This window comes from Passer montanus, unplaced genomic scaffold (genome assembly GCF_014805655.1).
Source record: "Passer montanus isolate IOZ18808 unplaced genomic scaffold, ASM1480565v1 scaffold2, whole genome shotgun sequence".
Lineage (NCBI taxonomy): Eukaryota > Metazoa > Chordata > Aves > Passeriformes > Passeridae > Passer > Passer montanus.
In genome coordinates, this window is record NW_024366591.1 from 10,189,189 (window position 1) to 10,206,008 (window position 16,820).

At 37.6% G+C, this 16,820-nt stretch overlaps 1 protein-coding gene across 5 annotated transcripts in view; it reads left to right on the forward strand.

The window, feature by feature from the left end:
* Positions 1-14,528, forward strand: part of MTR (5-methyltetrahydrofolate-homocysteine methyltransferase) — a 51,796-nt gene extending 37,268 nt beyond the window's left edge. For all 5 annotated transcript variants that reach the window (XM_039707076.1, XM_039707075.1, XM_039707079.1 and 2 more), the window contains 11 exons: positions 137-204; positions 1,062-1,182; positions 4,105-4,186; positions 4,929-5,027; positions 5,825-5,900; positions 7,015-7,170; positions 7,883-8,079; positions 11,186-11,386; positions 12,084-12,276; positions 13,011-13,123; positions 13,254-14,528. In XM_039707076.1, the coding sequence (XP_039563010.1) occupies positions 137-204; positions 1,062-1,182; positions 4,105-4,186; positions 4,929-5,027; positions 5,825-5,900; positions 7,015-7,170; positions 7,883-8,079; positions 11,186-11,386; positions 12,084-12,276; positions 13,011-13,123; positions 13,254-13,346 (1,399 nt within the window). In that variant the 3' untranslated portion in view covers positions 13,347-14,528. The remainder of the gene's footprint in view (positions 1-136; positions 205-1,061; positions 1,183-4,104; positions 4,187-4,928; positions 5,028-5,824; positions 5,901-7,014; positions 7,171-7,882; positions 8,080-11,185; positions 11,387-12,083; positions 12,277-13,010; positions 13,124-13,253) is intronic.
* Positions 14,529-16,820: the final 2,292 nt, after the last annotated feature.

Below are 16,820 nucleotides of genomic sequence, written 5' to 3' on the forward strand. Positions count from 1 at the left end.
GAGAAACAAACAAAAATCTCAATCTTAATTTCAATTTTTAGGTCAGTTGTTTACAGCAAGAGGAATGTATTTGCCCTGTAGCAGAAATTTGATATGCTATTTAAAGGATCTTGTGTAATCTCCTTTCTTTCCACAGAGTTATTGATTTAGGAGTCATGACTCCATGTGATAAGATATTAAGAGCTGCTGTTGAGAACAAAGCAGGTATAGAGAGACTTCATTAGTACTTCTGAATTGTTTGATATTTAAATCACATTTTTTATTGCTGCTTATTGCATTCCTGTACTGTCTATTATTTGATCAGATTATCTTCAGAGAAATCAGAACTTCTGCTTTAACCATGTTAATTATTTAGCATTTGGCACTTCTGTGAAACTTAACCTGAGGAACTGAAACCCTGTATCAGAAGGACAACTCTGAGAGACATGGTGTAGTATTTCTTTTACAGATAGATAAATGGAGCCTTGAAAACGTCTAAGTAACTTCTTTTTGGGTCGTAAATCAGTAAAACAACTTGGCATTTGGCCTGTCAGATCAGTGAGTGTGAAATCGGGAATGAATTGTTCTAATAAATAATGAACTTCCTGAAACAACTTGCAGTTGCTTTGGAACAGTCTACTGCATCTTGGGAAATATGAGTGGTGTGAAACATAGGTGGTGAAGTTTGAAAGCACTTGCTGTTTCTAAGAACAGAACTTATAATTATTTTGTCTTACTTCCCTCTTCAGTGCTGAACTTCTGAGACTTGGAGCTTGCTAATCAAAAGTGCTGTTTATTTATTGCTGAAACTAGAGCAGTAGGTGTTCAGCAGCTGTGAAGACTGAGAAATACCTTAAACTGGGGATTTGGAATTGCTGTCATTCTTGGAAAGCTTTCACTTTCTAATTGGGTCAAACCTCCCTTTTAGACTAGAGACTGTCTTGCTTTTTATCTCATTATTTTCTATCTGATGCATGAAGCTATCTGATGTATGAAATAAACTTTTCTGTACTAATGTCTGTGTCTTTCTAGAATGGATTGGCTAAAAGTTTTGTGCATGTGTGTTTGTAAATTTGCAATAGATATAATTGGCCTGTCTGGTCTCATCACCCCATCTTTGGATGAGATGATTTTTGTCGCCAAGGAAATGGAGAGATTGGCAATAAAGATTCCTTTGCTCATTGGAGGAGCAACTACTTCTAAGTAAGATATCTCAGTTGGGAAGATGGGCAACTTGTATGCAAACAGTGTTAACTAGTGAAAAAGAAAATTTATAACCATTTCTTTTCCCCTTCTCTCATTTTTCTGCAATATGCATAGTGATATGTATTCATCCTAAGATTGGCTGTTATTTCTTGTTTCAGAAGTCCTAGATTATCGAGGTAAAATCTAGTTAGTACATAACAAATAATGGACATCTTAAATATTTAATTTTTGCAAGTGTATATTATATGTGGAAGTATTTTGTTTTCTCTAAAAGTTTTTGCTCATATGCAAATAAATATAGTCTTCTTCTAAGAGGTTGAATGATCTATTTTGAGTCACCAAAGCATTCTAAAAATGCAGGATTTTGTTACTAGAAATAGTTGACATGAGGGAGCTGTTATCTTTAAGGAAGTTACTGTATTTTCCTGTTCAATGTGGTGATGGCTGCGTTGAGCCTCCAGTGCTGCTCAGGCAGGCTGGTAGGGGATAAAGCCCTGCTGCTTGCTGTGAAGCACTTACGTTGATTTTGATAGACTAAGCTGTTAAAATCTTGTTCTCTCAGATCTGCTCAAATGAATAATACAGCTGCTGTGATTTCCTGAAGACCATGTTGACAGCTCAGTGACACCTAGTATTAGCATTACTGCAGATGCATTCTGGGCATGTGTAACAGCCATGGGTCACGCTTTGCTAACTGGTTTGTGTGCTATGTACTTGAGGAGGTGACAGCTCAGAAGACTGTAGAGGTCATTTTTTGTCTAACTAAAAGCTGTGAGCAGTGTTGCTTTCTTTATCAGAGCAGCATGTACTGTATTCTGTATTTTTTGCTTTAGCAAATCATCTCATAATCTGGCAGACAGTGGAGAGTAGGATCACTACCTGCCTTTATTGTTCCTGCATGTATAATGCAAGGTTCACTGTGTCCCTTTTCTCCTTTTCCATATGAGCCTCTTCCTACTGCTTTGATACTGAGAGCAAATGTGGAGGATTTTTTCTTACAAAAACAAAACAAAACAACAAAAAAAAACCCACCAAAAATGTGGGGAGTCGAGGGGAAGGCTTTATTCTAAGTGGAGGTCTTTCTTAGGAGACCCTTTTCAGTTCTTCTCTTTTTTTTCACCCAGGGCATTGTGGCCTAGTAATTGATGTCAAATAACCAGCATCAAATAATTCTGCAGAATTCATTCACAGAAAGGAGTGTAGCTAACAGGGAAGCTGCACTAGTTTTATCCTTGAATATGGAAATTACTAAAGAATATATGTCTACTTTTTGAGTACAAAAATTGATTTTATTAATGTGAATTGTATATAAATATATACTTGCATATATGTCCAGATACAATGCAGTGTCTCTAAAATATATGTCCAGTAAAGGTACTCCTTATGGAAGACTGGATTCTTAATGTATATTTAACATTATTTTCCTAGTCTTAAATTTAACCTCCCATGTGCATTCTTAAAGTTGTGTATATGTCAGAGGTTGCTAATGAAGAACCATCTGCATTTTTTCACTGTAATTAATAGGCATGGTTTTTTGGAATGAGGAGATCATGAGTACTTGGAAGAGTGTATAGTGAGGTTAGTTTGAAAAAGAAAAGGGAGGCTGGATTTAGTCTCCAGAATCCACACAAGAAGTGTTTCTTCATAATTTACAGTGATGATGGTTTTTCCATTCATTTTGTGCTACTTTGGTAAATTCAGGTGCTGAGAAATGGTGACATTGTCATTGCCATAAAATTTACTTAAAAAAAAATAAAAAAGTTAGCATGTAATGGTTGATACCATTTTAGGACCATGGCTTCTTTTGTTTCCTTTGTCTGTTTCTGTCAAAACAGATAAGATATCTTTTTGTAAAAAGTAGAGCTGCCAAGATCAAAAATGCATCTCCCTGCAGCAGATTCAGGGGATGCTGGATAGTTGTTTACACAGCTGTGTTGCACAGTCATGAGTAAACCTCCATGTCCAAGTGCTTTAAATATTTGACTGAACCTGAACAAACAGGGGATCTTACCTTTGTTAGGGAAGATTGCTTCCTGGGCTCTGATTCATATTTTGAGAAATGTTGTTTGATCTTAATATATAAGAAAGCAATTTATAAGGCCTATAAGATCTTTGTTCCTATACTTGCTTGGAGAGTTTGGGTAGGATTCTAAGCAGAGCTCTTTCTTGCATCACTAGAAACCGTTAGCAGTGTTGCTTTCTTTATCAGAGCAACACATATTGTAGCAGACCTATTAGAGTCTCTATTTTGTGGATTCAGCAAGTAGTCGCATAATTTGACAGACTGTGAAGAGAAGGGTCTGTCCTCATTGCACCTGTAGTTAAAACACAAAGTTCCCTGCATCTTCAAGTGCAAGTTTGTAATAATTATTGACCACTGGCAGAATTCATTCTTCAGGTATATAGAGGACTTGTGCCTCTGATTTTGAGAAGTGGAATAATCATCACTGAAGTAGGTTAATGCTAATCCACAGACCAAAAAATTAGCATGCAGGAGGAAAAAATGTAAGATGAGCAAAAAGGATTAAAGAAATTTCTAGTTCTTGGTAGGCTTAGTTTGGAATATTCTTAATGATTTCTGAGACTCAAAACTAATGAGTTGCTGATTTTCATTCAGCTGGTAAGACATTGAGGGAATGTGAGTTGGCACATTATTTATGAAGTGTTCTGATACTCTTTGAAGGAAGTGTTTATATACCTGTTATTAAAATCTGTGTTTAATGATTCATGGATAGCAGATGGATGAATGAATTCCTTCTTTTGAAGTTCGGGTCTATGCATTAAGTCAGGATTTATTTCACCGGGGATTTTGTGTGCTTTTTTTGTTGGTGGGTTGCTTGGGTTTTGGTTTTTTGTTTTGTTTTGTTGATTTTTTTGCTTTAGTTGTGAAATGCTCACTCTTTTTCTTTTTCATTGAAGAACACACACAGCTGTTAAAATTGCCCCACGATATAGCGCACCTGTAGTTCATGTCCTGGATGCATCCAAGAGTGTTGTGGTTGTAAGTTCTAAATTACAGTTTCTTGTCCATGCAAAGATATGTGCCCTGTTTTTCTGTTGTCCCTTTCATCCTTTCCTCTAAAGTTTAGTGTTGTGGTAGAAAATTAAAAGGGGCACATCAGAGACAAGTTGCTAAATTACACTTGTTTCAGCTGTTTTGTGCTGCCACGTGGTTCTCAACTGGCTTGTGGCAGCTATTGTCACTGGGCACTTTGATTTAAATGTCCATTACTCTCGTGAGGGTGACATTCACTGAGTCCTTGACTGTAGTTTTGTTGTGGAGACTGATAGAGTTCTATGTGTACTGGCTAATTTGGATACATTTCTGAAGCTAGTTAGATAGCACCAGTCGTACTGAGAAATGTGTGGCTGGAGTTTTTTGGGATGGATTCTCTTTCAGAGAAATGGGTCATCTCAGCTGGCAAATACGTAGTGGTAAAGAGTAGGCCAAGCTGTGTGTTGCTTCTGTGACTACTCAGTCTCTGAAGTTCTGGAGTATTCTCCTCTCAGGTCTTTCCAAACCTGGACTTGGCTCTGTTAATGTTACATAGGGCAGAGATCTCAGTAATAATTGTAGTCTAAACATGGCTAGTTTGAATGTAGGTTGCAGACTAATGGTAAGGCTTAGTTTAGTGTTGCCAAGAGTCCAAAAGTCAGGTTGCCTAGACTGAAATTCATACTCTGTCTTTACCATAGTGTGTTACACTAGGTACTTAGTGTTTTTTCCTTCCTGTTCTTTTCAGTGCTCACAGCTCTTAGATGACAGTATAAAGGATGATTTCTTTGAAGAAATATTAGAAGAATATGAAGAAATTAGACAAGAACACTATGAGTCTCTCAAGGTACCAATGTAATTGATTATCCTCAAGTGGTTTGGCACTTGCTGTTCAGCTATTACAAATAACTTGCTGTTACTCTTGCTGTTCAGCTCCTTGGGAAGACCTTCAGGTATATTTGTTTTGATTTAAAACTTGCAGTAAAATGGATTGAAAACTTCCAGAAGTTTTCAATGAAATGAAGCTTATGAAATCAAAATTTCTAGCCTATAAGGCCTTGCTGCATGACTCTTAACAAATGCTTGGCAAATTCTTAGTTGTCCTCAATGGCTAATCAGTGGTATCTAGGACCTCCATGGAGCTGGCAGGCATGTTATGTAATCAGCCTGTGGGAGACCAGTGCTCTCCTGGAGCAGCAGCAGGCTATGTGGAGCTTCAGCTGGGGTAGTGAAAATGCTCTTGGTAGATTTTGCTGGTACTGAGCCACACTCTATTGAGAATTTTAAACCACCATGCTTTCCTAATGTCTTAGTCTTGTTTAGGTGAGTGATCAGAGCAGTAGGAGAATATCTTTCTCTGCTTGTATTTTAGTGTATTGTGAAGCAATAAAAGAACTTCTGGTGTAGTTGAGAGGAACCAGAAATCTTGTAGGCCAGTTTTATTAGCATTATACAGGCAAAAATAATGATGTGCTTGTGATGTAATCTTACTTTACACATGGGAACTCAGAGTTGTTGAGAGTGAAATTATCTGTTGTTAGATTTATCCTGAAGAGTATTTTGAGTAAAACTTTACCACGAAGTTTACAGTTACAGTTTGTGTCTGAAAGGTGGTGTTCTGAATTAACCTTTATGTCTATATAGGAAAGAAGATACTTGTCTCTACAGCAAGCTAGAAGAAAAGGTTTCCATAATGATTGGTTATCAGGCCATATACCAGGTCAGCTATATGTTGTTGTTTGTGATTGCTATGCCTTTATTTTATTTTGTGTGTTTATTTTAGATATATTTTTAATTAAAATATGCTTTAAACTTTAGAATGTTGCAATGTAACAGCTTAAGTAAATTGTTATCTGTCTCAACTGAGATTTTTTTGGCATTACTTTGAACATGCTGTTTCTGCTTTTTTACACCTCATTTAAAAAATAAATATTCAATAAAGATAACTGAAAAAAATCCCAAAACAATGAGTTACCCATCACAACCTATAATCAAAGAAAACATTAATGACAGCTTTTCAAAATACTGTCTGCCTGGTTCATTACATTGCACACCTTACTGTACCATATTTGGGGAACACATGCTGTAACATAGCATTTTTATCAAAGTCCTCCTTACACTCCTTCCTACCCTTCCCCCATCAGTTTTTGTTCTGTTTTGGTTTTTTTTAAATTATACTAGAAGTATAAACAGCATTCAAATTGCATCCTGCAGTGACATTAACAATGTTTTCTGTCATTTCATTTACAAGATTCAACAAGATGCTAATTTTCAATAACTTGTCTTCATGTGTTAGAAAGTATTGTACAGACAAAACAAGTGCAAAGCTTGTGGCTTTACACAGATCCATCTTGCTTTATCACTTGTGTGTGTGCATCTAAATGTGCAAAAGTTCTTAGAAATTATGTAATAATTTACAGAAATATTCTGCGGTGTCATAGTACATCTCTGTGTATAGAAAGGAATTGGTAAATGTGAAAGGTCCATGAAGTATGTTAGGGATTGATAAGTTGTGTAGGTTTGTTTGGTCTCGTGTCTTGGCCAATATTCTGACCAATTAAATAAATTCCAAAGTCCAGCAGCTAAAAGCTGTTTATTTACGTGGAAGAACAAAAGGCCTTAATTTTTCTGTTTCAACTTTTATGCTTTTTTTGGGTTACATTGTAACTATGGATTATGGTATGACTTGGGAAAATATGACTATGAGAATTTTAGGACAGTTTGGAAGGGGTCATTTGGAGGGGTGGAGGCTGCTGAACATCAGTTATACTGCAGATGTTAAAGTAATTTTAAATTATTTTCATCATGTCCAATTGTACTTCTGATCGCTACAGTTAAACCAAAATTCATTGGCACAAAAGTCTTTGAAGATTATGACCTGAGGAGGCTGGTAGAGTACATTGACTGGAAGCCCTTCTTTGACGTCTGGCAGCTTAGGGGAAAGTATCCCAACAGGAGTTTCCCTAAGATCTTCAATGATAAAACTGTAGGTGGGTACTGAAATTTCTTTTACGTCATATAACTAATCCTAACAGGTCCAATGTGCCGCAGTAAGATTCCAAATGTTTAATGAAATACCTTAGGAATAGTACAAATACATGCAAAGAATGCCACTGAAATAATTTGTTCAAAGCAGCGCCTTGTGAACCAACTGTTGCCATGTGAGGCTGAAATGTAAGTGTGGAAAAATGCTCGGTCATCTTATTTAGCATTCACCTGCCAAAGCACAGGGAGGTATTTTATTAACAGAAAATGGCAGCAGAGCACTTAATGTATCTGTGTTCCTGTCGTGGGTAAAGATGGCAAGCTCCTTTTGAAGCTATTCAGTAGGCTTTGAAATAGGTGATAAAAATGCAATGGTGAATAAAATGAAAGCAATGTTCTGGGTTGGCTGCACTGTGGTAATGTAGGTGCACACACTGGGTCTCTTGCTCATTTGATTCTGTTTTATTCTGTTCTCTTCCTCTACTAGGTGCTGGCTGAAACATTTTGTGCTTTGTTTGGGTTTTTTTATTCCCTGAGATGTATGTTGTTACAAACCTATAATCACACTGCCATCTTCCTATTTGCTGTAGCTGTCCATTGCAGTCATTGGACAAGTGGAAAAGGAATCAATCTTCAAACAATTCTTAAACCTATTTAGCCAGTTATGAAAACATGCCTTTTCTAAGGCAATTTCTTTTTTTCTTTTGTTTTTAATAGGTGAAGAAGCAAAGAGAGTTTATAACGATGCTCAAGATCTACTGAAAACATTGATTAATGAAAAGAAATTACAAGCCAGAGGTGTGGTTGGGTTCTGGCCAGCTCGAAGTGTTCAAGATGATATCCACTTGTATGCTGCAGAAGAGGCAGTGGGATCTTCAGAACCAATAGCAAAATTTTATGGTTTGAGGCAACAGGTACAGTGACAGCATCTTTGTTAAGGGACTTTTCTTCCCCTGAATTTCAGGAATGTAATAGAAGTGCCTTATTAAAATCTGTAGAAAATGGTTGTAATCTCTCTGCAGCGAATGTCATGTCATTTCTTTCAATAATAACAAGATTCTGTTAGTGATGAGCCAGGTCTTTGTATTGTAGTATTTGTACTATTTTGCATTGTAATGTTGTACAAAATGCTTTGTAGCTTTGACATCTTCAGATATGATGTGCATTTTCTGTCTCAATTTTAAGATGTCCTAAAGCAGTATGTTGCCTAATTAATCACATGAATCTTGTGTTCAAGATAAATTAGAACCTAACAAACCTTGCTTCTCTAATATCCCTGGATTCTACTTTAGATGCAGAATTCTGCTTGTATGTGCTAATGTTTAAACCCAGTTAGAATTAAAAAAACTTGGAAAATAAATCCCAGAGGAGATAAGTGTTTCTGATAGGCTTAATTTTGTTGTAAAATTCACTATATGAAAGAGCCATTTAGAATTATTTGGCAGCTAATTTTGATAGAGAGAATCGTACTTAGATTTGCATTTAATTTGGTAGATTGAGCTTGCAAGATATTCTGCCTCTCCTATTTCCCTGTCTTCTGATTTGGCTTCTTCATAGTTCACATATTCAGTCATCAAATGTGGGCAGAAAAAAGAGTTTAACTGCCTGCATTTCGGGAGTACAATACTCTGTGAGCACAGTCGTGTGCCAACATTGCAGAACTGTGCTAAGAAATACCTGGCTCTTAAGTTTATCTGTTGCAGTTCCCTGAGATGGATCTAGTGCATCTTGACAGTGGCAGGTGTTTACATAAAACACTCTCAACAAGCACAGATGTTTCAGAGACTTATGGCCTAGTTAAACATTTTGATATCCCATGTAAATCAGCTTTGCTACTCTTTCTTTTCCTGGCTTTTTCCCAGGATTTTCCCAAGGAAAATACCTGATTTGATGTTGTTCTTGTAATGCTTTTTATTATTAGAATACTGTTGTATTCCTTAGCCTTTTTTACTTTGTATATCCCAATTTCTCAGGCTTCTCTCAAAGGTTAAGGTCATGAAACTCTGTGCATACTATTCTTCTGTTCTCCATGTATTTTAGCTGCATCTCTTCCAGCCTGATGTATGCAGTAACTCAGGAGAGTTTTCAGCAGAGCAAAGTAGAAGAGAATAATTGTCTTCTGTTTCTTATATAAAATGCTCCTTTCAGTACACAGAGTTCTCTCCATGACATTGATGCTAATTAAGGATGTGATATAAATCTAAAAGTTAGAGATGCATGTAATATTTTTCTTAGCTCTAATAATTGCAAATGAACCTTAAAATTAATATAAATTTCACCTGTGGGGAAAAAGGATATTTTGTTAATTTTATGGTACTTTCTGTAACTTTGCAGGTTAATGGACACTTTTTCTTTCTTTTTCAGGGGTAGGAGTGTTTTGTTTTTAAGATTCAGTTGGGAATGGGTGAAACACATGGCTAAATATTGTCATAGGTTGAAAAACTGAATCTTCAGCTAAGTGATAGCCATTAAATAACTTGACTCTCTGTAAGCTGGGTAGATTTACAAGAACTGTGCCACCTCTTAAATAACAATCATGCTTCCACAGTGAATATCCTGATATGATTCAAGATTTCTTTTTGGGTGCTCAGGTATTCTGTTGCAATCATGCTTCCACAGTGATATGATCCTGATATGATTAATCATCCTGATATGATTCAAGATTTCTTTTTGGGTGCTCAGGTATTCTGTTACCTTTCTTCCATTTTGGAAAAGGATCCAATGAACAGTATAATTCCCTATTTCATAGAATCAATTAGGTTGGAAAAGACCTCTCAGATTGAGTCCAACCTATGATTGAACAGCCCCATGTCAACTAGAGCGTGGCACTGAGTGCCATGTTGAGTCGTTCCTCAAATACCTCTGGGGATAGTGACTCCACCACCTCCTTGGGCAGTCTGTTCCAGTAGAAGAAATTCCTTCTGTGAAGAAATTCCTCCAGACGTCCAACCTAAACCTCCCCTAGCACAAATTGTGTTGTCTTGTTCTGTCAGTTGTTACCCAGGGAGAAAAGACCAGTCCCCACCTGGCTACAGTTTCTGTTCAGGTGGTTGTAGAGAGCAGTAAGGTGTCCCCTGAGCCTCATTTTCCCCAGCACTCTCAGCCACTTCTCACAGGATGAGTGCTCCAGAACCATTACGAGCTTCACTGCCCTTCTCTGGACTAGCTCCAGCACCTCAGCGGTCTTCCTCAGCTGGGGATCCCAAACTGAACACAGTATTCAAATGCAGCCTCACTGGTGGCAGATACAGGGAAAGAATCACTTCCCTGGTCCTGCTGGCCATACTGTTTCTGTTGCAGGCCATTGGCCTTCTTGGCCACCTGGGCACCCTGCTGGTTCATGTTCAGCTGGATACTGACCAGCACCTCAAGGTCCTTTGACATTGGGCCCCTTCCCTTTGCATAAACCCACTCGAACTTTGCTTAGGATTCAACTTTCCAGCAGTGATACATACATTTTGTTTGTGTTTGTGTGTGATTAGTAAAAAGTCTGCATTCTGGGCACTGTTTTGTCTGGATGACTGAGCCCATAGTTTGTAGCATAAGGACTGTTTATAAAGTCATAACCATTCTATAGTGGGAGTTGCTGAAGAGTTCTTCAGTTTGCACATCAGCCATTAGTTTTGTGAATAAATTTGAAATTGTTAGGGGTAGAGATGAAATATTCCTCCTCTTACCCAGTTGTTGGCACAAGAGTATTCCTTACTTTGTAATATTTTTTTTTTGCAGTATAAGCTGTTAAATCTTAGTAGCTGTAAATCGAAGCAAAATGTGTGTTCAGTGCTGCATCTCTCTTCTTTGGTGTTTTGTTCTTCAGTGGTCCAAACATTCTCAGAGTAAGAGAGGTGATTTTCCTCTAATTTAACTACAGGAAAACTACCATGGCTCAAAAACTAGTTAGGTGTTTGTTAGAAATGCCCTAGGCCCTTTAGTCTTAAAAATACTGGTCTTTAGCTTAATAGTGCACTCATGAGGTATTTTAAAATGTTCTGATTTATCACATTGATTTTGTTACTTTAGGCTGAAAAGGACTCTGCCTGCACAGATCCATATTACTGCCTCTCTGACTTCATAGCACCACTGGATTCTGGCATTTGTGACTACTTAGGCCTTTTTGCAGTGGCCTGCTTTGGTGTAGATGATTTATGCAGTGAATTTAGGAAACAGGAGGATGAATACAACATCATAATGGTGAAGGCTCTTGGTGATCGGTTGGCAGAGGTATGAGGTTTTATCACGTGTTTCCTTGCAACTTGAAGCAAACTGCAAGTGGAGCTAGCTCTAGCTGGGGATTTCAAGCTGTAGCAGGGTTTCAGAAATTATTATTATTGTTGTTGTTGTTGTTACTATTATCTGAAGATATTTACTGAAGTGGGAATTCTTCCTGAAGGGCAACTGGTGTTGCTAAAATCATGTAGGATGCAGGAGCAGTTCAGAAAAGCAGTTGCCCACAACAGCATTGAGCTACAGGAAAAGTCTTCTGCTAAAAGGAGCAGCAGCAAATGCTTGTATCTGATCGTAGCATGGAGGCAAAAATGATGTGGCCTTCCATGGGTAGACCTGGGTGAGACACCCAGATAGTCAAGACCTAATGACCTCAGTACTATAATGAAGTGTCACTACCATAGGTTAATGAATTTTGTCTTTTTGGGTTGCTTGTCCACATCTTTACCCCTTTGAAGCAGGACAATCAAAAAAGCACATCTACCAGTAAGAGAAGTAACTTGAATTAGCAAAAGAAGTGTTTAATGTGAACTTTAGTTCTTTCAAATGTCTCACCTGTGTTAAGTGCTCTCTTAAAAACACAAATGGGAATGCGAGAAAGCATCTGTCATTGTAAATCAATCATCTGTTTCATCAGTCTGTACAAAGTAAAAGAAAAATAAAAAAATTAAAAATCTTTGCATTTTATTCCAAGGCATTTGCTGAGGAGCTTCACGAAAGAGTTCGAAGGGAATTCTGGGCTTACAGTAGTAGTGAGCAGCTGGATCTCTCTGGCCTACGCAAAATTAAATATGAGGGAATTCGCCCTGCCCCTGGATATCCCAGCCAGCCTGACCATACAGAGAAACTCACCATGTGGAAACTTGCAAACATTGAGGAAACAACAGGTAACTCTGCTTTGCTAAGACTCTTAAACTGCTTTTAATGTGAAATCAAAATTCCAACCAAAGAACAAATTGGCTGTTGCAGAATTACATAAAATACTAAACTGAGGTGCTTCTGGGAATTGCTGTCTTCCCCTTTTTATTCCCATTTTTATTTTGCCTCATTCAAGGAAGAATTTGTAAAACATTGTCAGTCCTTTTGATGGAGGAGTTGTGTCCCTAATTAGCAGATTGCATGCAAACAGGGTTCTGCTGCACAGAAAAAATTTCTGGCATCCTTATGGTGATAAGAAGACATTCCAGATAGAAACAGAAAAATCAATTCAGCAGAGTGTTTCCTGGTCCCCAGGAACCTTGAGATGGTAATTCTTAAAAAGGGATTAATTCCATTTGTTTTCCTCTTATATTTTGCATGTCAGATGTTTCACTGGTACTTCCACGATTCCAAAAATAACTTTCAGTGCTTCAAAACCTCATTTGCCAAAATGTCCAAGTTTTTTCCTTGAAACCATAGAGTTACTCTACAGTAATTGTAATCAAAGTCTGTGGTATGTTTAAAGTTCTGAGGTTTTCTTAATGGTTAACTAACAAGTGGAAAAAGGGGTTGGTTGCAGCTTTCACCTGAAAGCTGCTTGGTTTTTTTGAGTTTGCTTGAAGGCGCCCAACATAAAAAAAGGCTCTGAATGTGTGCTTATTCTTAATTCAAAGAATAATAAAATCCTCATTCTCTTTTCCAGGAATTGGTCTAACAGAATCACTAGCAATGATGCCTGCTTCTGCAGTTTCTGGCCTCTATTTTTCCAGTCCCAATTCCAAATATTTTGCTGTTGGCAAGATATGTAAAGATCAGGTAACTGACACTCAATTGTAGTAGTGGTAGACCATTCAAAATCGTCTTATGAGCAGATGTCTTAAAAATATTGTAAACATTTAAAGCTGGAGTTTCAAAATCTTCATCATATTTTGTGGTCACTTTGCAGGTTGAAGATTATGCACTGAGAAAAAATTTGTCTGTGGCAGAAGTGGAGAAGTGGCTGGAACCCATTTTGGGATATGATACTGAACAACTGTGATATTTACATCCTTTTTTGATGGTCTATTTGCCAGAAAGAACAAGAAAATTCTTCCCACTGGAAACAGCTTTCTTCCATCCACCCCAATTGCTTGTCTGATTATCTTAAATTTTTAATCAAGGAACTTAATATTTCAAATCAAGTCTTCCTGGTGCCCTTGGCTTGGGACCATGAATGTATTTAGCTTCTCAGTCACAGCAGCATACTTTTATTTATTTTTATGTTTTCACAAAGACTCCAGCAGAGAAGCTAGGTGTAGGGTGAGATGGGGAAACTGCAAAGCTTTCCTGTTTGGAAGATTTTGAAATCAGGGGCAAGAATTTCTCTCCCATGGCTGTTGTATATGCATAGAACAGAATTTGACTTCTGTTATTTTAGTGTGTTTTGGCAAGTCCATGGACAGAAATATGATGTGATTCTTCTGCAAAGTCACAAAATGTTTTATACTGAGTGATCAAGAACAACTGAAGTACAACAGATCTCCTTTTTAAAAGTCATCTGCTCAGTGTTTAGTCTTGTGCTTGGGAGCACACATTGTTCTTGATGGTAGAACTATAAGAATAATACAATCTTCTGGAGTAGTATCCGAGATCTGTATTGGGAAATGAAATGACAGAGCCCATGGAATTGTCTGCTTTGTGCTTCCTCTTCTTTCAGCAAGTCACAATCTGTCTATTCTGTATAAAGGGTACTGGCACTTCCTACCTTACTTCCTATCTTGTGAAGCTTAATTCATACACAAACAATCATTTGTACATGAAAATTATAAGAGCAGCATATTTGCTACTGTAGACAGCCAGAAAGCTTGGAGCTGACCTTTACAAAATTTTAACCTTCTAGAAAACTGGATTTTAAAAGCAATAGTACCATCATATATAACAGTTAATATTGCAGATTATTCTTCATATTTAACTGTGTGCTAATTGTTCATAGTTTTCAATAATTTCTGAAAAGTGTCTCAAGTATTATTTAAATGCTAATTTGTAAAATATTATGACAGAACCCCCTCATTTTTTTGGTCTCTAATTGTAAACAGAAGGCCAGTATTGTAAGGAAGATGTTCTTTTAATAGTTTATTGTAATCTGTTAATAGCTGCATAATTTTTGTAATGCCTTATCTGACTTCATGCTGAAAGAATCATCTGGTATCAACAGTTTAATAAAGATGGTGTTATCATATTAGAATCCTTTAAATGGCAACAATAAAATGTGTGCAGTAATCTGAATAGATAATGTTAAAATTAGTATGTGTGTGTACCATGAACCTGAAATTATAGAAGCTGCTATGGGATTTTTAAAGTAGTTGTGTAAGTGTGTTCTTAACTGAATCTTTTAGAATGGCTCATCCTTTAATGACTTACAAAAATAATTTCTAAATGGATCTCCCCTCCCCCTGCCTCCCTCCATGTCAAGAGACATGACATGTCCTTGCTGAGCAGCTGATTTTTGTAGTGGGAACAGTTTCTCAGTAGAACACTCGTTTAGACTGCCAAAAATAAAGTAAAATGTTCTTAATATAAAGGATTATTTGTTTCCTGAAATATGCAGCATATGAAAATTGAAATCCTCTCTGCTTTGTTTTTGGTAATTGCACTTCTGCTGATCAGTTTATTGCTTGGAATCTCTCCTCTCCGGCACTCTTCCATATTCTTACATTTGGAAGCAGAGTGCCTTATTAGTCTGAAAATTTGATTGTGTGAATAGGGTCAAAGTTTGACTTGCTCAGCTTGCTTTGTTTATTGATTTATTTTCCTGAAATCAGTGGCAGCCAGTTCAGTGAGTAGAGCTGACTGCAGGAGGTCCCTGCTGTCTAACAGTGGTGGTGGTACCTGGTGTACAAGCAGAGGGTTTCAAATGGAGTGCAGTTGCTTTAGCAATGGTATCACACATGGTATGACACACTGAGGAAATCTTCATGTTTGCCTGCAAAACTTGTCATTGGGACAATCTGTTTGGAATATTACTCCTTGTTATTATACAAATGTTTTTATCAAGGACAATTCCTTTAAAGCTTTGTTATTTTAAATTGTCAGTTGACATTTTGGATAAGACAAATGTTCATTCTTGTCTCCAGAACCAAGGTAAATTGTGAAGTAAAAGAGTCTCATAAGTGTACCAGATAAGGCTGTTTTACTTGAAAGGCTGGCAAGTTTAGAATGCATAAAATATTATTTGCAGTGCTTTTCTAAATACTGCTAACAAAGGTTCTAGATATAAGAGATGATGGAAAATTTAGGATGCATTGTAAATTACTCTGGTTTAGTTCTTGTGCGTAATTGACTTTGGATACTGATTTTTTTCTTGTAAGTCAGGCCAGCAGCCTGGAGATTAAGTTTTGAGGCACATATATTTTATGACTCTCAGGAGGGAATATTACACTTAAACCTGCCCCTTCATTACGAGGTCTGTTTCAGTGCTGCTGTTACTCCTGGGAAGAATCTAGTGCAGCTTATTTTGTCATGAGAGTGCTATCAAGGTCAGTCAATTTCTCAAAAAAACCCCTGAAACTCACTTTTTTTTTTTTTGCAAGTATTTCTGCATTTTTTAAGCTTCTGTTTTCTTGTTTAACAGTGTGAAAGTTATACACCCTTTCAGTTAATTTCTGCTTCTTAAAACACAAGTCATATCCAGAAAATGAGGGGAATAGTGAGAGGCCTATGAGGACCTTGCCTTTTCTAAAAGGATTTGTTTACTAGTAACTGTGACTGAGTTTCATTAATTTCCCTTTTTAAATCTATGTCTGGTTTACCTGAGTGTGCATTGAAAAATTGGATTCACGATCTTAAAATGAAGAACAGGAAAAGAAGTAAGTCCATTAATTAGTTCAGGAGGGTGGTTTCCTTACAGAAACAGCAGCACATGTTCTCAGTCACTGGAGAAATGGATTCCTGTGCCCCAAGTTTATCATGGCCTTGTCACGGCAAAGCCTGTTCAGCCCTGCTACAAAGTTCTTTCATTTGATTGTCAGCTCCTGTAGGTGCCAGTTTTCAAATGAAGATGCACTGTGAACAGAATGCCAACACGTCCACCCTGCTTTCACACAGCATTTGTAAACTGTCCAGCTGAAGGCAGCACTGAAAACCCAGTGGAGTTTGCCCCCACGTTTGTTCTAATAATACCAGCATGGCTGAATATCGCGAGTTTCTGACCAGGCCACATGCCTGACATAAATAGCTGTGCAAAAGAGACCTCAGCTGAGATTACCAAACTTGGTGGTTTGGGTTTGTGATTCGACTTCAGTCAGGACGGCAAAAGCAAGCTAGTTATTATCCTTGCTGGCCTGAAGCTGCTGTGACGACTGCGGGATGAAAGGCTCCATTTTCTTCCTCACTGCCCCAAGGCACCAGTGTGTCCTGTGCCTACAGCTCTGATCAGGCAATGGGCAGTGATCCCAGGCCAGGGTGGGTGGTCTCTGCCGTTCCTTCCTGCAGAAAGAGCGTGAAGTATGTGGAGGGAGTGTGGAAACTCAAACTG